General features: G+C 42.6%; 1 protein-coding gene across 3 annotated transcripts in view; it reads left to right on the forward strand.

Annotated features, from left to right (window-relative positions):
• The window catches only part of CRACD (capping protein inhibiting regulator of actin dynamics), a 109,521-nt gene extending 89,494 nt beyond the window's left edge, over positions 1-20,027 (forward strand). For all 3 annotated transcript variants that reach the window (XM_081924328.1, XM_081924329.1, XM_081924327.1), the window contains 5 exons: positions 1,888-2,073; positions 4,849-8,434; positions 9,977-10,167; positions 13,150-13,321; positions 17,414-20,027. In XM_081924328.1, coding sequence (XP_081780454.1) covers positions 1,888-2,073; positions 4,849-8,434; positions 9,977-10,167; positions 13,150-13,321; positions 17,414-17,574 — 4,296 coding nt within the window. In that variant the 3' untranslated portion in view covers positions 17,575-20,027. The remainder of the gene's footprint in view (positions 1-1,887; positions 2,074-4,848; positions 8,435-9,976; positions 10,168-13,149; positions 13,322-17,413) is intronic.
• Positions 20,028-22,883: the final 2,856 nt, after the last annotated feature.

Below are 22,883 nucleotides of genomic sequence, written 5' to 3' on the forward strand. Positions count from 1 at the left end.
CTCTTAAGAGGGAAATGAGATCCAAGCATCAGTAGGTGGTGTATGAAGCTAACCAAACACACACATATTTGGCTATGGGTGGCAAAATAAATATAATGTCACATGATTCAGTAGTCAAGAAATAGAGCTTTACAAAGCCCAGAATACCTAAAATATGGAAAGTGCTACACTCTATATAATTCTGTACTTGCTGCTGCCATTGCTGATTATGAGCCTATTAACATTTATGACATTTTGGCTGATTTCTATAAGGCATCTAACAAGCTTATTAAACAAGGGCAAATAAATATTAGATTAAAAAGCCTCTTAAATTTTGTGTAGGGCTGCCACGTAATATTTGCTTAGTCTCGGTAGAGTAATTAGTGATAAGTCAAGGAGCGTCCCTTCCTGAATTTTTAAATTTCAGACCTCTGTGTCAGGGAACTTGTTACTGAATCAGAAGGGAAGCCACAGGTTTGTAAGGAAATGAGAAACTACTGCATATTGATCCAGACCAAAGGATATTGTGTGTTCTGCGAGTGGGTCTTTTAAGGGTGCAATCTTCTACTGTAGATCTGCTGGTTGAGGAGCTATAGGATTTGACAGAACCTTCACCATACTGGCAAAATGTCATGAAGTATAAGCTGGTAGGAAATCTCAGTGATGCTCGCATACTGTGGTGTAGCAGGATTTTATCTTGGTATAATGTGAGTATAGCATTGCTTGATAAGGTCCTATGGAGCGGTAGAGTGGGTGACTTCTTTTAAGGAGAGGTGCTAGAGGTTGGAACTGGGTCTCATACATCCAAAACTTAGAATATATTACTGAGCCTCAAGTCTGAATGGAGGCTTACAATAGTCCTGGCTCAATAAACAGAAGTATGGGTAGTGTTAAGCTGTGGGTTAACATATCAGACGACACAGCGATTCTTCAAACAGCTCTTGTTTAGTCACAGGTCAGAACAGAACTGAACTGAAGGGTTCAGCCAGCCTGCTTATATAGAGCTCCACTAGAATGCAACAGTAACCATTTTCTGTAACTAGCCAATCACTGAACATCACTTTCAATCCCTTATTTGCATATGTGGACCTGAGTGAAAACTATCTACAGTATCCCCCTGCTGGCCCAGGGTGAGAACTTCAGTATATAACACCAATTCCTAGGATGACCTACAACTTTTAAAAGCATTATTTATACACAGCCTTGTGTGAACTGTGAAACTTGTCTACAACTTGAAATACCTTACATTTGCTGTGTTGGCAAACAGAGGAGCCACGTTGGGCAGCTCTCCTGGGTTTGCAGATATTTGAAGGACTTACCAAACCTAGTCTTGCCCCTAATTCACCTTCTCCGCTGCTCCCTTGGTTCTGGTATGACCACTGCGGAAGTGACACAAATGGCGAACCCTTGCTGGCCAGGGGATTGGGATATATTCAGCCAGCCTTTCTCTTGTGAGGCTGTACTGATGAAGTGGATTCTGTCCCAGTGTTAATTCTCAGTCCATATTAGCTGCTGCTAACGGAGTACTTGAGTGATCAAAGGGAGAGGTTGGACTAAGTTGTGTGGCAGTGAGCAATGATGTGTGGTCCCATTGGGAGCAGACCAGATCTCTTGCCCTGCATCTATAATCATCAGGAACTGGTGGGTTGCATAGGGGGATAGCATGGTGCTTGAGTGTCTTGGCTACATAATAGAAGAGGAGGCGGTTCTTCTATTTGACTGGAAAAATGAGGTGCCTCATGAGAAGCTGTGTTTTCACAAAAGGAAACTTCTGGATTTTGCTCCGAGTTCATTAATGGAGACACTGTTTGATTCCGGGTTTGTTTTGTTTTAAATCTGCTAATCCTTTTAAACCTGTTGATTCAACTGTTTAAATCAACTTCATTTCCACTTGCGACGATTTAACAGGTTACACCGGTCAAATCATCATCGCGGCCGAAAAGGCATCACTCACCTTCTGGCACCATTGAAACTGTCAACCTCGATGCGATTCCCCTGGCAATTGCCCGCCTGGACAACAGTGCAGCAAAGCACAAACTCTCTGTTAAGCCAAAGAATCAGAGGGTTTCCAAGAAGCACAGAAGGTTATCACAGGTATTGAAATTTATCTGCTTTCTATATAGTCACAGATACAGACATAACTTAGATGAACATTCTAGTCATTGATTGTGAGACAGACAGATCTACTAAGAGCTGTGTATAACGTTTGAATCTTATCTGCTCACTCTTTGTTCAGTATTTATGTTCTTGCTTAACCATCAGACATGTAATCGGCTTAGGGCGTTCATTGCCACCAGACACTATGACGAGCACTGATTGAATCATGGAAATAAGCCCATAAACATTAGTAGCCTACTAATTATCTTAATAGCCTGTATGCCCACATACCTGTATGTATGTATGTGCGCCAGTGGATATCTAAAAGCAGCGAGGAGTGGAGTGTTGATTTTAGTAAACCATCTTTACATGGTAACCTGTTTCTTACAGGTGACCAGGTGAACAGCTATTTATACACCGGCATTAACTGATTATGTTCCTTAAAAAAGAACTAGACACATTTTCTTTGCTTTTTAAAAGGTGGATAATTATAAAGGACAATTCCACCAGCTATTAGCTATAAAGTTAGAATCATGTCACCTTGTTCAGAGGCAGCATGTGCTTAATTACTAAATGCTGGAGGCAAACCACTGAGATGATCCCCATATTTTGCTTGTGAGTTTCCCAGGAGCATATGCCTGCCTAATGTTTTTGTGTATTCTAGCAAGGCAGCTCTTTTATTCTCATGCTTCTATTTAAGAGAAGTACATTGTTCGTTCTGGTCTTTAGACACAAGATCTTGCCATCAGCTGTAATGTGAAAATTTCTCAGATGAGTGGAAACTGAATGGTGGAATACTTGTGATCCCAGTGGCGTAGCGTGGGTTGTCAGCACCCAGGGCAAGGCAAGTAATTTGCGCCCCCTAACCCTAACCCCCAGATGTTGCGCCTGGTGTGGCTGGCCCCCCCTGCACCCCCCACGCTACGCCACTGTGTGATCCTGAATTACAAATACATATTTTCAATAATCGGTAACTTTCAAACTAGTCCTTCTGACAGATCAACCCCCACACTCATGTTTGAGGAGTGGTTGTAGGGGCAACCCTCCCCCCGCAATAAATATGCTTTGTGGGGATTTTGGGATGGTCTTGGGAATTCTTTTGCATGGTGGAAAACCATTGAAATGGAAATTGAGCCAGAATTAGAAGAATCCCAAGAGCAGTCATTTAATTAAACAAAAACAACATAACAAATGGTTGTGTTGATTGCCCTGGCCTCCGGCTTTTAAGTATAGCAAGCAATCATACCTCCTTGCCATGCACTTCGGCCTTTGCCATGCACATGCCGCCCCTCAGTTACATTGCTGCTCACATGTGCTATGTCCACTTATTTGTGCCTTTTTCACAAAAGGTTACTGCACTGAGACATATAAAAAATGCAAGATTCAAATCAGTTGGGAATGGCTGCAAGATCAGTCATTCTTCAAATAGTGTAAGTGGCCATAAATTGACTGCTGCATTGTTTTTTCTACTCTGTTTGCCACGTATCTGTTTTATTTACTTAGAAAATAATGGTATGTAAAGAAAATAAGAGGCTTGAAAGCAAAGGAAATCATTGAACTATTGTTGAACTATTTTGATTGTTGTTAGCCGCCCTGAGCCCAGCTTCGGCTGGGGAGGGCGGGATATAAATAAAATTTATTATTATTATTATTATTATTATTATTATTATTATTATTGAGAAAGTAGGGTAAGCTCTGTGAAGGACAAAATTTCCTGTTTTCCAGCATATGTTTTGTTAATGACTATGCCTTTGTTGGCTGTAATGATGAAAGGTGGAGATTTATTCTTACAGCATGCACTTTTCCTTAAACATTTCTTGAAAATGGTGGTAATGTGTTTTGTTTTGTTTTTGTGACTTTAGAGTCAGTTCCTCCATTGGTGTAGGGCAGGCATGTCCAAGTCCTCAGAGGCTGTGATCTACTCCCAGTATTAAAAAAACTGAGCTTTTTTTTGGAAAGGAGGACCTACAGTTTTGAGCTTTTTGGGGACTGGGGAGATCAAGAGTTCTTGAGCTTTTCTTGGGGGTCGACCTAGAACATCCATTGGACGACCTAGAACACCTTCATGATTGACCTGTTGAACATGCCTGATGTAGGGAATTAAAATGGGAGAGTTGCACCAGGGTGAACGGATTTCATAGATCCTGAGGCTGCTATGATCTTGCCTTTCTGTTCCAGAATGTCATTCCTAGTGAACAGCAAAGTATTTTGATGATCCACTGGCTGTGTTTTCATGCTTAGCCATAAACGATGGGTAAGACATTTGCCCACAAGTTGTGTGCTAGTGAATGCAGCTTAAGTTCTTCCACTTTTCTCTTCCCTTCTTCCAGTGGGGGAAAATGACCATGAAATATCTGGCTTGGCATTATTTGTTTCTCTCCAAAAAACTATGTTTGGGAAGCTAAGAACAAAGCTTGGCTTCAGATTGTATGTCTGGGAGAAAAGAACCACAAGCACTGGTTGAAAAATAATGCTAAACCAGATGCTTCATGGTTTGTGTTCTTGCTGGAGGAAAGAAGGAGCAAAGTGAGATAACTTGAACTGTGTGCGCAGACTAGTTAACTTAGCCATAATTTATGGCGCAGTGTTGTGACCAAACGTATGTGTATGCATTTATTTATAGCAAAAAGAACTAAAATGTAAGGCGGTTCATTATGAACTCCAGGGTTATTGACTTAAAACACTAATTCATTATTACCCTGTCCCTCCACACAGCATAGGATCCATAAATAAAAAATGTTAAGTTAAACTGTTTCTGTTTCCTGACACTAGGAGATGCAAAGTGTGGCAGTGGCAGAGGTTGAACAAGAAATCCTAGAACCACAATTGTATGAAGATAAGCTCTCCAAACATGATGGCTACCATGTTACAGACAAGCCTATCCAGCATAGGGAAAGCCAAGAACAGAAAGAGGGCAAAAGAAAGCTAGAACATTGCTGGAGAAACTTGGAGACTGAGAAGAAAGTAGAAATGGCTGAAGCAGAGTCAAAAAGCCACACAGAACACAAAAGACTTCAAGAATGCCAAAGGGAAAAAGAAGGGAAGAAACAGAAGCTTCAGGAGGAAGAGCAGCTTTTGAAGATGGAAGAGAGAAAAGATCGAGAGGGGAAGAAAAGTCTTGATAAACGGAGGCATCAAGAATTTCAGATGCAGAGGCACAAAGGACTAGAGGAGCAGAGAAGGAATGAAGAGGGCCTTCAGGAACCAGAGGAACAGATGCATCAGGAAAAAGGAAAGCAGCATGAACTAAAGGAACAAAAGCAAAGGCAAGTGGAAGAGCAAAGGCATCAGGAACTGGAGGCTCAAAGGCAACTGGAAGAGCAAAGGCATCAGGAACTAGAGGCACAAAGGCAACTGGAAGAGCAAAGACATCAGGAACTAGAGGCACAAAGGCAACTGGAAGAGCAAAGGGAACTGGAAGAGCAAAGGCAACTGGAAGAGCAAAGGGAACTGGAAGAGCAAAGGCATCAGGAACTGGAGGCTCAAAGGCAACTGGAAGAGCAAAGGCATCAGGAACTGAAGGCACAAAGGCAACTGGAAGAGCAAAGGCATCAGGAACTGAAGGCACAAAGGCAACTGGAAGAGCAAAGGCATCAGGAACTGAAGGCACAAAGGCAACTGGAAGAGCAAAGGCATCAGGAACTGAAGGCACAAAGGCAACTGGAAGAGCAAAAGCATCAGGAACTGGAGGCACAAAGGCAACTGGAAGAGCAAAGGCATCAGGAACTAGAGGCTCAAAGGCAACTGGAAGAGCATAGACATCGAGAACTAGAAGCACAAAGGCAACTGGAAGAGCAAAGGCATCAGGAACTGGAGGCACAAAGGCAACTGGAAGAGCAAAGACACCAAGAAATGGAGGTGCAAAGGCAACTGGAAGAGCAAAAGTGGCAAGAACTGGCGATTGAAAGGCAAAGGCAAGAGGAAGAGCAAAGTCATCAAGAACTGGAAGAGCAAAAATGGCAGGAACTGAAGGATCAAGAAGAAGGAGAAGAAAAGAGACATAGAGAATTAGAGGCAAAGCAACAACATAAAAAGCTCTTTCAGCAAGGGTGGAAAGACAGGCAAGAACAGGGGACGCAAAAATGGCAGGAAGAAAAACAAGGGCATCAGAATTTAGGACAGAGAGCGCAAGGACTGGAAGAGCAAACGAATGAGGCTGAAAAGCAGGATGAACTGAAACAGGAAGTACTTCAAGTGCAAAAAAGGCAAACAGACCTGAGACAAAAAGATCTAGAGGAAAAAAGGAATCTAGAAGGTGAAGAAAGGTTGGAAAGGAAGGGGAGTGCCATAAAGCTGGAAAAGCAAAAGAGACCAGAAGAACTACCACAGAATCTAAAGGAGAAAATGAATAAGGACAAACAAGATCAGCAAGAACTGGATAAACCAATTAGATCAGCAGCAGAAAATGAAAGATGTGAACCACAGCCATGGCCTGAGAAGAAGATGCAACAGGAAGAGTTGATAGAGAGGGAAGGAGGACGAAAGCTGGAAGAACAGAAATCCCCTAGTTTAGAAGGACAAAGACCACTGGAAAAGCCAAAAGAACAAGGCAAGTCCTTCCCATTGCAACTGGACAAAAATATTCATTTGGGAGAGCAACATTTGGAAAGTCCTGAGAAAGATCTTCCACTTAGAGAATCTAGCCAGCAAACGATAAAGCAGCCAGACAAAGAGCCGAAGGAAGAAGAAACTCCGAGGCACCACCAGAAAAGGGACTTTGAAGCTCAAGAGCAGGAAAGAATTTTAGGCGAGGAGCTCCGATGGCAGGAAGTTGATGCGAGGCAAACTATGCCCAGGGGATTTACCTTCCAAGTATCCTCTGGAGAAAAGCAAATTATATTTCCGAAAGTAAATCTGAGCCCAGTTACGCCTGTCAAAGAGGCACCAACTCCTTCAGCTGCAAAAGAACTGACGACTCCTAAATCTACCAAAGGTTCTCACGGTCCCCCAACTTCTTTGTGTGTCCCCCACACAGCAATTTTGGTCACCGGAGCGCAGCTCTGTGGAACCGCGGTCAACCTCAATCAGATAAAAGATACAGCTTGCAAATCTCTCCTTGGCTTAACAGAAGAGAGAAAAACGATGGACGCACGGAAAACGTCACCAGATGCGAAGCGTAGGAGTAGCAAAATGAAATATGCCCCAGAGCCATTGGGCAACCAAACCATCCCAGCTGAGTGGGCTTCTATTAGGTCAAAAATCTTAAAAAGTGCAGAAAATGGCCAGCGCAATGAGAGAGACAAAGGAAGCCTCAGTAGGCATAGCGATGATTGGACACCCAAAGGACAAAACGCTTCCCACGGCAATTTGCGCAAGACCTTATCTGCAAGTGCAAAGTTTTCTATAACTCCTGCCTGGCAGAAGTTTTCGGCTAATGCAAGCACCGAGAGTAAAGTTGGCCTTGAAGCAGAAACCCCAGCCAAGCCGTTGGGTCCACCCACAGTCCATTCAACCCAAGAGACAGTTCATACCGAGGCACTGTCATCTGCAGGGAATAATCTTGGAACACCCACAGGAAATCCTGAAATACATCGCGAAGTGGCAGGCAACACCGAGGGTTGTAAATTTGCCAAAGATCTCCCATCTTTCCTTGTTCCAGGCGTCTCGCATTCTCTAAGTAAGGAAGTTGCCCAGTCGGAAAGTGCAGCAGCTGCTATGGAAACACAGCAGAAGGTTGGTGCAAGGAAACCGGACAGCGCTTCTCCAAATGGAGAAGAAAATGTGTCTCCATTTGGGGTGAAATTAAGGAGGACCAACTACTCCTTGCGCTTTCACTATGATCAGCAAGCTGAGCAGAAGAAGAAGAAAAGGTACAGCGCAGGAGACAGTTTTGACGGGGTGCCCACCCCGCTGGTTACGCCTGACAATGAGAAAGATGCAAATAATATGTTTTTAAAAGAGAACAAATCCCCAAGCCAAGAGAGAAAGGATGTCATGGTTAATTCTGTGAAGAACTCCTTAGCTAATATTAATCAGAACTATACGACAGCCGCACCGGTATCTCTCCCAGCTAGCAGTCATGTGTCTGCACCTGGTCAAGAGAAACCCACCTGCAAATCGCCACTCCTGCAAAAACCTGCATTGGCTCCAAAGCCCACCAGCCAAACTCCGCCATCATCCCCTCTCTCAAAAATGCGCAGGTCTCACTTAACCGAATCCACGGGGCAAAGGGTGGCTAAAACGGAGCCTGACACCACCTGGAGAAAAACGGAAGCTAAAGGGAGCTCTCTGCTTTCACAAGCCCACGAGGCAAGCAAGGGGGAAGAGGAGGAGTCTAGGGAGAAGAGGTCCTTTTTCCCATCCATCACCATGCCATGGAGAGAGAGAACAGAGAAGAAGCCAGAGCCGTTGAAAAAAGGTAGGCGAAGAAACGCAGCCCCTAAAATACAGCTCTGTGGTGAGCAAGGGAGATCAATATCCGAAATGTCAGCCTTAAACAGTATTGTATAATTTCCTCGGTGGTGGTTTTTATAGGTTCATTACTGGATTCCATCAAAGTTTTATTATGCGCACACCAGGGGTGATTTCACACGTCTCTTTAAGGACTGACGCATAAAGTGATTATTTTCATTGCATAAAATTAGATTACACATAGCAAGGAAAGTTTTTTGTATCATGTCACATTGCAGCAAACACAGTGCTTGACAATAGAAGCAACTAATTAATCTGAGTAATCTAGAGATGTTTGTGCGTGTGTAAATGCATCCCAGTAAACTCATATCCCAATAAGGACTCCTCCGCATTTTCCTACATCTATATCTTTGGCAAGTCATGTTAAATCCCCGCATCCAAATGTGGTGTCCCCATACAGAGCTCCTGTGCATGCAAGCCTCCCCCATTCACTTCAACAAGAGGGGTAGATCCTTGCATTAATCCTTTGGCTTGTGTTCCATTGAAATAAATGGCAGTGGTGGAGTTCTGTCTGAGTCCAGAGATTGCTCCATGGGGATGTAGCCCTTTGGGGCATCCGCCTTGTGCGGGACTTCTAAACTTCATTTTCTGCAGCATGGCCATTTGCAAGCTTGAAAGTTTGCCCAAATATCCCAAAATAACATGTCAAATAGCTCCAAAATTGAACCCCCGCGCTTTCTAGAAATAGACGGAGGTGTTAGTGCTCCATAGATGGTTACAGATAAAACAAGTTTTGACATTTCTAGGACAGCTTGCACCGAGATCTAAGGATGCAAAGATCTTGTTAACAAAATTGTTGAAAAAGTTGGCGCTGCTGAAGTCTCACCCAAATGTTTTCTAGAAGTGTGGAGCTAAGGAGAAAGGGATAAAAGGCTCAGCTGGAGCCTAACTTGATTTGGCTTACAGCAAATGTTGAAGGTGAGAGAGGAGAGGATAGCTATGCTGTGAGATCATCTGTTTACTACTTTTTTAAAAAGATAATAGATCATAGAATTGTGGGATCATAAAATTGTAGAGTTGGAAGGGACCATGAGGGTGATCTGGTCCACCCCCCTGCAGTGCAGGAATCTTTTGCCCAATGTGGGGCTTGAACCCAGAACCCAGAGATTTAAGTGTCTCACTCTTTACTGACTGAGCTATCAGCTGCTTAGTGGTGGATACACTGATGGGGTCTGAGCTGGCACAGTGACTTGCTAGGAAAGGGATTTTGGGGTCATGGCAAATAGCTCAACGAAAATATTGACCCTGTGTTCGGCAGGGCGAAAGGTGAATTCCGCGCTAGGGATCATTAGGAAGTTATTGACTCCCCTAAAAAGAAATGTTACAGCAGTGGGAATTTGAACCTTGGTCTCCACAGTGCTACTCCATTCCTCTGACCGCTGCACCACACTAAGCCATACTTTGTGAATTCTGGGTGAGATATTCCTCTTAAATATCTTGAATGCATCTGTCATAAAAATTGAAACCCTTGTGCGCTGTGTTCTTCTAGAAAGGCCAGTTCTTCAGAGCAGACATTCCATAGACGGCTCCAAGCTGATTGAGAAAGTTGAAACCGCACAGCCGCTCTGGATCACGTTGGCTCTGCAAAAGCAGAAGGGCTTTCGAGAGCAGCAGGCGACCAGAGAGGAAAGGAGACAAGCCAGGGAGGCAAAGCAAGCTGAGAAACTTGCTAAAGAAAATGTAAGTACATAAATCTGCAGGTGATTTTTTTCTTTCTTTAAAGAGCAACAGCAGATCTAACAAATCCAAAAGAATGATTCCTGGTGGTATGAAATATTTTGATTTTTTTTTCTCACTAGCTGCCTTCAGATTTTAGAAATTATTTAAGCTTTGGCTAGTAAAGACAGTGGGGAAATATGTAGTTTTGTCGTGGTCATGACCATTCTTCATTCGTAGTAGAACTGGACTGTTGAGAGAACAGAAGAATCTTGGAGACCTCATTTCTAAGCCTGTATTGTGGTTTGGAGAGAGAATGCAACCTTTTCCATATTGCACGATACTCATTGAGGAGTTGGTGAAAGAATAAGAGCAGTATGTCCACACATAGAGAGCAGATATCCGTTTCCTCTTGGTAAGCAACCATTTGTGACTTCAACGCTAAATGGGAGCCGGCAAAAAATTGCAAGCCTTCCTTCCCCCGATTTTTTCCACCTTTCCTTATGTACATGCACCCTCTCCCACGGACAGCATGTGGATTTGTGTATTGGCACCTTCTCTCAAGCAGAACTTGGCTGCTTGTCCCCCCCCCCTCCAATTTTGCTGGCCAACTGTTCCCAAAGAAGCCAAGGGTTCATGCCGAAGTCTGCTGTTCACACCTCACTGCAGGCCTCCCCAACAACAGCACACAGCTCCTTCTGTCCATAAGTGAAATTATCTCAAGAGAACCTTTTGTGTTATCACATCCTGGAAACCTCAAACTTTTCCCTTTCCCGCTGGAATTCTCACTACTCTCATCCCTCCCTCCCTCCATCCCACATGTGACACAGCCCTCTGGTAAGTTCCATAATTTCCCATGTACAAGACGATTTTTCTTTTAATTCTAAAAGAATTTTAAGAAAGGGGGGTTGTCTAATACACGGGTAGTGCAGAGGGGGGACGTGCGATAGGTTCCAGCCGCGAGCAGGAGAGTGTCAGCAGCGATTGGGCGGGTGATTGGTGGCTGTGGCAAAGCCTGCTGTTGACTTGCTGTCACTGCGGCAATTGGGTGGGCGATTGGCAGCTGCTGGTGGTGATGCGGGCGGTTGGCAGCGTTGGTCAGGCGGATGAGCGAAATTCGGCAATCCCCCCAGAAAAAGCTCAACAACTCTGTGCAGTCTCCCCCCATTTTCTTTATTCGGAGTCCCCCAAAATAGGGGTCGTCTAATACATGGAAAAATATAGAAATCTGGGGTCAGTCCAAATGCAGAGTGCAGCCAAACCGAAAGGAACTGGACAATTAGGAGGGAAGTGGAGCTGCAGCACTTCCCATACCTTAAAGGTAAAGGTAAAGGGACCCCCCTGACCATTAGGTCCAGTCGTGGCCAACTCTGGGGTTACGGCGCTCATCTCGCTTTACAGGCCGAGGGAGTCGGCATACAGCTTCCGGGTCATGTGGCCAGCATGACTAAGCCGCTTCTGGCGAACCAGAGCAGCGCACGGAAACGCCGTTTACCTTCCCGCCGGAGCGGTACCTATTTATCTACTTGCACTTTGACGTGCTTTCGAACTGCTAGGTTGGCAGGAGCAGGGACCGAGCAACGGGAGCTCACCCCATCGCGGGGATTCGAACCGCCAACCTTCTGATCGGCAAGTCCTAGGCTCTCTGGTTTAACCCAGAGCACCACCTGCGTCCCTCCCATACCTTAGGGAACATGCAACTGTCTCTTGCAACCCTGAAAGCCAAGCATGTGAGGACAGAGGAAGTTTGTGTCTGTGCTTGGTTTGCTCTGCTGCAGTTTTCAGCTTTTTGTGGCCATTCTGGTGGCTTACATTATTTTATCTTGTTTGCTGCCTTACCACCTCAAGGTGTCATACATAGTTCTCCCCTTCCTCATTTAATTCCCACAACAACCATGTGAGGTAGGTTGGACTGAGAGGCAGTGATTGGCTCAAGGTCACTCAGTGAGCTTCATGGCCAAGTTTGAACCCTGGTCTCCCAGGTCATAGTCTGACACTAACCAGGTGAACGCTGTAATGAAGTATGTAATGCAATCTATGCTGTTTACTCAGAAGCAGAGATTTGAGGAAATAATTCAATCTGGTACACCTGGCAAAGGCAAGCCTACTTTGTTTTCATTTTTCAGCCACCGCCCTTCGAAATTTGCTACTTCTCTGAATTCAGCAGTGCCATGTAATGTGGACAGAAATGCAGTCTATTGGGGATTAAGTATGCTTGGGGAATGCATATTAGTAAAATTATATACATTTGTGGGGGTGTATATAGCATATATTTCTATATAACATGAAACTGCCTTGCAAAAGTATGTATTTTAAGGAGAAATTCACACTAGAAGGCTGATGAATTTTCATGAGGGTTTTTTTAAAAAAAATAAAAACACACACAAACTAATGTGGAAAGATGGAGAACAAAACTTACAATTGGACAAATGAGAAAATTGGAGGAAATGACATTGTCACATTATTGGTTCATTTGCTTGTCAGTCTGGTGCAGGGGTCAGCAACCTTTTTCGGCCGTGGGCCGGTCCACCATCCCTCAGACCATGTGGTGGGCCGGACTATATTTTTTGGGGGGGGGAATGAATGAATTCCTATGCCCCACAAATAACCCAGAGATGCATTTTAAATAAAAGGACACATTCTATTCATGTAAAAGCACGCTGATTCCTGGACCGTCCGCGGGCCAGATTGAGGTGATTGGGCCGCACGCATCTGGCCCCTGGGCCTTAGGTTCGTGGGCCAAATTGAGGTGATTGGGCCGCATCTGGCCCCTGGGCCTTAGGTTGTGTATTCCTGGTCTGGGGCTTATTCCTAGGTGAGTGCTAATTCATCTAGGCTGCAATTCTATGATTACCAAAGCTGCAGTCTTACAACCCACTTATGTGGTAGTCTGAACTCAGTGGGGCTACAAGTGTATAAGATTGTACTGTAAATATATTATTATTATGTTATAATGAAATATTATAAATGTAATGTGGTTTTTGTTGTTGTTGTTCTTTGCGCTAGGCCAGTATCAGCAATCAGACAGATACTAAAAGTAGCAGCAGCAGCAGCAGCAGAACTAGTACCCTGCCTAGACCTGCAGCCCAGGAAGAGAAGAAAGCTGAGACTCCTCTGTCAAGGTTTGAACGCAGAGAACAGCTTAAAAAATCCAACACTCTTCCTACATCTGTGACAGGTAGGTTGTTTTTTTGTCACAGTTATTGACGTTATTGACAACCTTGACGTTTTTGTGATCTCTGAATGGCTCCCCTGTTGACTCATGCTATGTCCTCCGCTCCCCCATACTACATTTGAAGAGAAAATTTTATTTTCTGGCTTGTTTCTCAGCATGGTGTCATGGGCTTTTGAGGCTCAGTGCTTCAGAAAACCAACACTTTCAAATGGAGCAAGTTCCATAACTTTGCTGACCTGACCTGAGCACTGAGGGTGCTCGTAGCTAACTAGCTCACAAAAAAAAAAAATCATTTATTCATTACTAGCATGCCTAGGTTACTCATACGTTGCAGATTACCAGCAGCCTGGAAGAACTCCTGTTCTGATTCACACACATTTTCTCATCTTGTCACCTGGAGGCAAATCTTATCATACTCAGCTAACCTCCAATTACTAATATGCCTTAGTGGGAGTTGTGGCCTCAGTGTTTGACTAGATGGAGGTTGGGTGAATATTGTGCTTAGTTTTCTTGTCATTTCTACTCAACGCCCGTGGAGCTGAATACCCATTTATCGACAAACTGGATGAATTCAGATTTTACAGCTTGGTTTGAATAGGCTGCTTACTGCTCATGGCTTGGAAAAAAAAGAAAGGGAAATTCTGCCTTTCTCCTTTTGGAATTAGCAAATTCCTCTTGAAAACATGGCCTTTGATAGGTACGTGCCTGGATATAATGCTGGCAGATGGCTGAGAAAGCTGTTATACTAATGAATAATGCGCTAGTATAATAAATACGTTGTTCCCTCTAGCGCACCGAAACCATTAAGTTCCTAGATTATACTGCCTAATTACTGCTTCTTTTGTGTGACTCTTAAACTGTGCCTTTAAAACCTGCAGGCTGATTAGCTGATAGAAACAAGAGGGGCAATGAATTTTATTTCATGGTAGGGTAACACACAAGGGTGGCAAGGGGGAGTAAAATTTTATGTACACCATATTATTTACTATTGCAATCCTTGTTCACATGAGAGAGCCATAGCTTTGGAAACCATTTATTTTTGCGGAGGAGATAAATGAAGCACTTTGCTTCTGCCCTTCCCTCATCTATTCTAGGGTTGAGCTCTGGCATTAAAAACTGATACCATGGCTGTTGGTTTCGGTATCAACAACTTAGAATTCTTAGAACTTTTCTCAGGATAGTAACGTTGTGGGAAACCAACTGGCTCCTGTTTCAAAATGAGTGGCAAAAGTTGGGAAGGAGGAATTCTGTGTTCTTTCCAAAAGGGAGATAGATCTAGGAGGGTTGCGGTTTTTCCCAGGGCACTCTAAATCAAGGAGAGAAAGGACTACTCCACAAGCTGAATGTATGGCGTTCTCACACACACCCTCATTCCACATCAACTCCTTGTACTTGAGGTAGGAGCTATCCAGACATGGAAACCTGATTTCTCATGCAGATTGCTCCTTGTATCATTAATTTGTGTGTGCGTCTTCAGTTTCCTCTGCGAGGAAGAGCGGAGATTGCTTCCACATGCAGACAGTTGGGACTGCCTAATTGAAACCTGGTATCTCCTTTTGTTGCCACAGCTTATGCAGAGTAAAGATGGGTGGATGAATTGTTAATGTGACTATTTTTGCTGCGCTGATGACTTGTCAGGTTTTGAGTCTGTTCGGTGTATTTTAAATGCTATAAATAAAATGCTACGAAAAAAACAGGACAAGAAGGGCAAACTTCACCCTACCATGCCTGAGAAAACAATAAAAGGGGGTGAGCCCCAAAGACACACCCCAAATAGCCAATCCCTTTTGGTGTTTCCTTGCTGACCACACCCACACACCTACCCATACCTGGCAGGCTGGCCTTAGATTGTCACTTTTCCAGTACCAATGCAATGGGGGCTAGTTTGGGGAGTGCGCCAAAGAGTTACAGCCATGTGGACTGATGGCCAGCAGGTTCAGTGGGACCTAGTCCTGATGAAAATGCCTCTCAGAAACAACAGGCTCTTGGAGGCAACTGCTTTTACAGGGAAGGAAGGAAGGGTGTCTGATGTCACCCAGTACCAGTGCCTCTCTCCACTCCCCCCTCCTCCAGCCACCTGCTTCACCCTACTTGCATCCTTATAATTATATACTTATTACCCCCGAAGCTCAGAATATTGTTTGAAAACCAATGTATTTTGGAGTATTTGCATGTAAAGCTTATTCAGCTGGTGCAGCGAGGAAACAAGATATTTCAGCCCTGCTATAAAAGCTTTTGAAGTCTACCAATCTCTCAAACGTTAAAGAGTCAAAAGGAGTCAGCTTCTGCAGGCTTAGAATTCCTACTGGTAAAGAAATAGGTCAGAGAAATGCAAGACTAATTATGGTTTCTCCCAAAAGCATGCTGTATCTTTCCAAAGGTTTTGTTTTTCAAGGTTACAGATGTCTTTGAAGAGATTATGATGAAACAGAGAGATAATCTGTGCAGGAAGTTCCTCAGAAAATTCTGTTTTGTTTTGTGTTATTTTACTGTTTACGAACTGCCGTATATCTGGCATTGCATGGGAATTCTAAGGCACCAAAAAATATCAGTGCAATTTTGAAAGGTTCAGTCTGCCATCTTAATTCAAAATGGCAGCCAATAATATCCAAATATAGATGAAAACCTGCTCCCTGATCTCCAGAAACAACATGCAAAATTTGGTTACACAATCTCAAGAGATGTCCCAGTGTACAGCGAACAATTTCCCAAAGCATTTAAAAACACGTCTACAATATCCCCACCCCCCACCCCAATTCTTGCTTCCTAATGATACACTTGATCATATACGGCATGTAACATGAAGTCTCCATTTCCCATGGTTCACTCCCCACCTTCAGGGGGAACATTAGACAAAAAACAAAACGTAAGGCACATTTGCCACAGTTTGTCTTAAGCATGATTTAATCATGAATATATCTCTCCGTCCTGGGTAGATACACAACTCCCCCTTCCTGCACAGTCCCTGCCCGATTAAAAAAAGTCCTCCTGCGATTTGTCATGTCTGAACCAGGAGAATAAGTTCAACTCCAATTAACTAATTTTGTTTCCAACACTGACTTAATATACCAGCCCTAAAATAACCATTAACAAATATCAGTAGGAAACTTTTCATTAATATAGCATGTCAGAAAGGTAGGCAGTCCTCTCCTTAGGAGTGTAATGTTTTTTGAAAGAATTCATGCCCAGCAAACTTAGATGAGAAAGTAGGGTGAATGGTTCGAATCCCTTTATGCTGTCCACAGCTATAAATTCAGCTTCCAATGATGAATGCTTCTGCAGCTTCAGATGAATTAAAACTTATGCATTGTTGTGGCCATGCAGAGAACAGGTGATGGAGAAATGCTTCAAAATTATTTTCCCCGATTTTAGGCTTTTGTAGCAATCTACTGCTTTAAGGAACTCTTGGTCCCCTGGTACGCACCAATTTTTGTAGTTAGTGTATATATGTGTGGGTGCATGTGCTCTGAATGCAGGGCTGCTTGATCATCGGGTATTGTTCCAATGGATTCTGCTTTGACACTTGAGTCGAGGAAGATGTGAACAATTAACTTTTATTTTCTTACACAACTCCTCCTAAAGTTTAAGAGAAGCCTGAAACAGGACTCAACAGACATGGAACTTCTCAACTGCCACAAAAGTCCTTCCTTTTCCAGAGTAAGGACTTGGTTTTCACTTAGAGTCAGAACTTACTAACCAACAATAAAGACAAAGTCTAGATTGAGGCAGGCTCAGTTTACCTTCACCTGTGATAACACTGAACGTTTTATAAAATACAGTATAAAATGGAAGAAACCTACACAGCTAGGGCACCATGGAGGAGGGGGTGGTTATTCCTCAGAAACACCTATAACTCTGGCTGTTATGAATAAAAAAAGGAATAAGAATGCACTTCAAGTATATCTCCCTTTTTCCAATTCAATCTTGGGCAGGCCTTTGAATTTTGCTGTGAAATCTTGCTCTCTCCAACTTTCTTGCCTGCCTGTTAAAATGGCTCTCCTGCCACACTGAACATGCACATGACAATGTTTCTGGTAGGTTTCTGCCATTTTACTTTGCAGTGATAGATCTTTTTTTCTTTTTCTTCATTAACAGTGGAGATCTCAGATTCTCTTCCGCCGTCACCCTTGACTAAAGAAGTCACCAAGAGATTCTCCACGCCAGAAGCGAATCCGGTGTCAACAGAACCTGCCTGGCTGGCCTTAGCCAAGAGGAAAGCAAAGGCCTGGAGTGACTGTCCCCAAATCATTAAGTAAACGATACAGGTTTTGCACTTTTTCTGTTGTTTATTAGTTGCTCTCTCCTCTTTATTTGTATTTTCACATGACAGAACCAACTGGGACAAACATAAGTGCATATCCTGAAGGATGAAGAACATTTTTAACAGTTTTACCCATTTTTCCTGGCTCACTGCAGATTTCACCTACATTTTAGAATCTTTTGCATTGAAAATCTAGGGACTATAGAATAGAGGTTTAGGCACAAAGCTCAAGTTTCATCTCTCTTGAAAGCACATGGATGTTATGTGTTAGGGGTTCATATCACTTTAAGGATCGGTGTCGAAATGTTCCTGAATTTTGGCTCTGATGGTATGGATTTCCATTTGTGTTTTTTTAATATGTTGCTGCAAAGCAGATATTCCAGCCACTTAAGCTGCTAAAATGAATGTAATGCACATGCTGTTTCCACTTTTGAATGGAGAAAGTAATACCATTTACTGATAAATTTATAAATCTCTACAGGATTCTGGAAAACCTGCCTTAGTAGTAGTAAAGAGAGTATACTATGATTACCTTTTCTTAATGTTGCAAATAATTTATGGATGAATTTAAAATAATTAAGTTTAACTTGTGACTGATGAAAGCACCAATGCGCCCAGTCCTACCATAGAGTTTGCAATATTGTAGAGTCTCTCAGTTTGGAGCTATTAATGGAGCTAGCTCTCCTGTAATGAGAACCCATCAAGATATTTTCACAAATTCAGTATTTTGTTTTAAAAAGCTTAATTGTGACAAAAATTGCCTTTATCAGCTGCTTCTAACTGGAAATATATATAAATAATTAACATGCTGAAACAGGGTGGCATCAAATATGCATTTTCCTGCAATAATTCTCCAAACCATGCAGAAGCTCTCATGCAAAATCCATTACAATATTTTCACTGCCGTTGTGTGCAGAAGTAAGCTATACTACCTATACACCTCCATCTTTCAGTGATTGGTCGTACGGCACAGATAAAAATAGGATTAAAAGTACATGTGAAGGCAGGACGACCACAAACACTAATCTTTCAAATTATACATAATTTAAATATTATACAAAAACCCACTTAGCCATGTACTGTAACTATCCCTATACCTAACTGGCTGAATATTAGGAACCCAAAATATTAACAAAAGGAGACATGATTCCAGCTTTGTGAAAATGGGGGATTTTTGAACTGCAGGAACTAGACTGTTTGGACTTCATTCTTATGGACCTTAGATTGCATATTCTCAGGAAAATAATTGTTTTCTGTACTTAATTAGCACTTTGATTTTCAACATCTGTGCCGGCATATCTGCATGTTACGCTGGCAGAACATGACTTCAGCACTTTTGTTAACAGCATGTTTTAAAAATATTTAGTTACTGTTAGATACTCGGTACAGGAAGTCGTAGAACAGACTTCAGATTGTAAATCTGGCTAAAGAACATTGCAGGGATAAGTGTAATTTATTTGCATGTAAGTCTTATTCCCCTTTAAATCGTTTTATCTCTAAAATGTGGAGGAAACAGTGATGTGTTTTTATGGTTACTTTTAAAATTGCTTCAAATTCAAGGATCACCAAATAGGTCTACAAGGTATGGAATTCAAATTGTTCCAGTAGATACGAACTGGTTTAAACAGAACTTCAGTTTGCCTGGTTTGTGGATTCTACAGCAAATGGGGTCTTCTAACTATTCCACCTAAAACTACTTATATTTTTAAAGCCCCTTTTGTTTATAAGAGGCAAAGGTGCATTTTGATTAACTAATGGCTAATTCAACAGGATCCCTAATAGTACCACATTTGTTTTGCCAGAATAATGGAAGAACTCAATAATTAATCCAAGGAACATTTTGAGAACTGCAGTTCTGCTCCAGAGTACATTTTTAAGGCAGCAGATGCTGTTAATGAATAGGCATCCTACAGAGGAAACAAAAGGTCAGTTGTGTTTCTGTAAAATTGCAAGCACAAAGGGGTTTTGGCAGTTATGTAGCTGCTACACGAAGCGCTGTCCATGTGGTTATTGGGCTATCAGTGTTGTTTTTGGTTTCATATTTAAATTCAAACCATAAGCATTCCTAAATAACCCATCAATTTCAGGATTATTACAAATGTTTAAGGCAAAAGCAGCCTTTAGGATTTCGTGGGAATCAAGTTCATAAAAGAGCCAGTTACTTGAAGAATTGAAAACAGCTCATATGCTTCCACTTAAGCGGCAAAGATTTCAACCAATATAGCAGGTATGTTGAGGCTTTATGTTTAACCCATGGCACAAACCCATATACCTACGTAATACAAGCACAGATGGGGCTCCTTCTGGCCAGCAGGGACATGAAGGGAAAAGTCTGTTTGTGGATGTCCATCTCATGCAAAACTTACTGGTGACCCTCGTTTATTTTAGACAGAGGTAAGCTGCTGACACCAGGAAGAGCTCCTGCTGAATGTTGGGATAAGTAGCACATAGTACAGCCTGTATACAAAGAAAGTACAGGCCTGCCTTGATTGGTGCAGAAGCCTCTTGCTGGTGGTAGAAAATGTTTTTTAAAGCACGCTTAATCTAGTGGTGCTTAAACCGGGAATTGCATAAACTGCAATTACAACTTTGTTTCCTCAAATCCATTTCCAAGAATTTTTGGGAACAGGAGAGCAGGAAAGGGGAATGTGGGGGTTGAAAACTGGAGAGTTGGGTGGGATGAATAATAATTTTAGGGGGAGAGGTGCTACTTGCATGATAAAAGGGGGGGGAAGACCTACCAAATAATTCTAGACACACTGTTAGCATAGAGCGTATAGTGAGTAAATAGTTCAAAAGCTTCAGAAGCAAAGTGTTTTCAAGCATGAAGGGGGTCTAGTGTACGAAAATAGTATTCAGAGGCTCTGATCCAGAGAACCAAGGAAACCAGAAGGCTGTGTATCCCTGTTCAACAGGAATACCATCAGCATTGATAGCCCTGAGCATACTGTAGGCAGTAAGGGACACCTGGACTTAAGTTGGGAGGAACCCACTTTCCCTTGGGTGTCCAAAGCAGCACTCTGTTGCATTTATAGGAAGGGGAAACCCATTTCCATTCATGAATCAGTATCTGGATCAGAGTTGGGGGTATGTACAATATTGGTTTGGAAACCTTTTTAGAAGCTTATATTTTCAACATTTTCATTTCATGTAAAAGTCAACTTGAAAATTTTGCACTAAATACCAATGAAGTGTTACTTTGCTTAAGCTCTGTCACAGCCTTTCTACTGAACAAACATGACATTTATTCAAAACACTTTAAAAAAACTGATCTGACCACTATGTAGAATATGGTCTCAACTTTTGGTGGCGGTGGAGTAACTTATATACAAAAGACTTAAGCTATAGGAAGTTAATCATATCCAAGTTCTGTTGAAATTAATAGGGCTTAAGCCAGTTATGAAAACTTTGTTGTATTGATTTCAACAGGAGTTGGGCATCACTAACGTTTGGGAACAAAATATTATTTCTGAGGTTACAGATGCTTAACCTCTGTTGTTCATATAGTGGTGTATAAAATAATGAACAAATGTACAATTGTGGGGTTTTGTTTTGTGTACTTTTTTAATTTTTCAAATGTTTTAAAGTGCAATTGTTTCTTATACTAATGTCATTTTAATTCCTATTAAATTATAATCTGCTGAAAGTTATCAGAAGATGTACGTATTCATTGTCTTTTTGTTACAAATGTCAGGTTTATCTTCTAAGAAAAGCCTGAATTGCTATAGGTATCTAATTATGTGTTTTTACCAACAATAAAACCTAAGTAAAATGATCTATGACTACGGGATATATTAGTGCAATTTCTCTTTTTGGTTTTTGATCGTCAAATTTTAATGTAAATGGTTAATCACGGAAAATTTGTTCTATTTCAATAAAAAAAGACAAGTGTTCATGTAGCTTTGAAAGTACTTTTTATTTATGTTTTCATTGCTGCTTGTTTTTTTAAGGTTACATGAAAAGGTTTAACAAGAAGTTCGTTCCTGTTGGTGATAATTCAGGGGAAAAACAGTGAGTTGTACTCCCATAAATGGAACTTTCCCTACCCACCCCATCCCCCAGTGTGTCCCTAAAATCTGCTTTATGGGCTTGGAGGACTTAGAAGGAGATGAGGAAGGCAGGAAAGGGAAGTCTGTGATCCTTATAGCATGTAATAGAAAGAGCACATTGTTTCACAACATTAGCACTTTGGTGTTCAACATCTACCTGTTTTCTGGAACAAATGTAAACTTCTGTTTTGTCATTTGCACATTACAAAAATGAGCCAAAGCAGCACTAAGTGTCCTGCCAGCACAAGGATTCCTGCTTAGGCAACAGCGCTTTCCCTCTCTCCCCCCACCTATCTCCTCTGGTGCCTCAAGCCTCTGAAGCAGATTTACAGAGGATGCAGGTGTCTGTGCAGGGGAAGAAGAGGCAGGAAGTCCTGTTGTGCAAGCAGCAATCCAATCCTTGTGCTGGAGGGACACTTATCCCCGCACATATATCGGTATTGCAATATATGATAAAAAGTTGAACCCTATCAGCTCATCCATTCTTGCAATATTCAGTACTTTTCTATCACGCCATCAGTGTTGGGGGTTGATGTTGCTCTCAGATAAAAAGCTCAAGCTGTTTTCGAAATGCTTTGTATTAGCAAATCCATAATTTCAAATGACTTTCTTAAATATTACTGTATTTTTCGCTCTACAGGACGCACCGGACCACAAGATGCACCTTGTTTTTAGAGGGGGAAATAAGCCTGTCCGCTTCTCCCAGAGCTTCTCAGGGCTGCGGGGAAAGCCTGGGTTTCCCCTGCCCCCAGCCCCAAAGAGCAAAGAAGCCAAGACAGCAAGTGGGATGGATCCCGCTCGCTGTCTTGGCTTCATTTTTAGCTGCGCACAACCTCTCCAGCCAGCAAGGCTGCGCGCGGCTTTGGCAGAAGCCAAGACAGCAAATGGGATGGATCCCGCTCGCTATCTTGGCTTCTTTTTTAGCCGCGGGGCTGGGGCGGGGGAAGCCCAAGATTCCCCCGACTCCAGCCCCCAGAACAGGTCCGGGAGCAGAGGCAAGGTTGCGTGCAGCCTTGCCTCCGCTCCCAGGGCTGGGGGCGGGGGAAGCCTGGGTCCCTCCCCCAGGGACCACACATTCGCTCCATAAGATGCACAGACATTTCTCCTTAGTTTTTAAGAGGAAAAAAGTGAAAAATTGGTATATGCTGGCTTTTGGGGGGATAACAATTATTCCGCATTCTAAAGTGCCCTGGTAAAATATAGTATGGCATCTACCACAGCCATGGTGAGTACATTTTAACATATTAGCCAGTGA

Source organism: Podarcis melisellensis, assembly GCF_964234715.1.
Source record: "Podarcis melisellensis genome assembly, chromosome: 9".
NCBI classification, from domain to species: Eukaryota; Metazoa; Chordata; class Lepidosauria; order Squamata; family Lacertidae; genus Podarcis; species Podarcis melisellensis.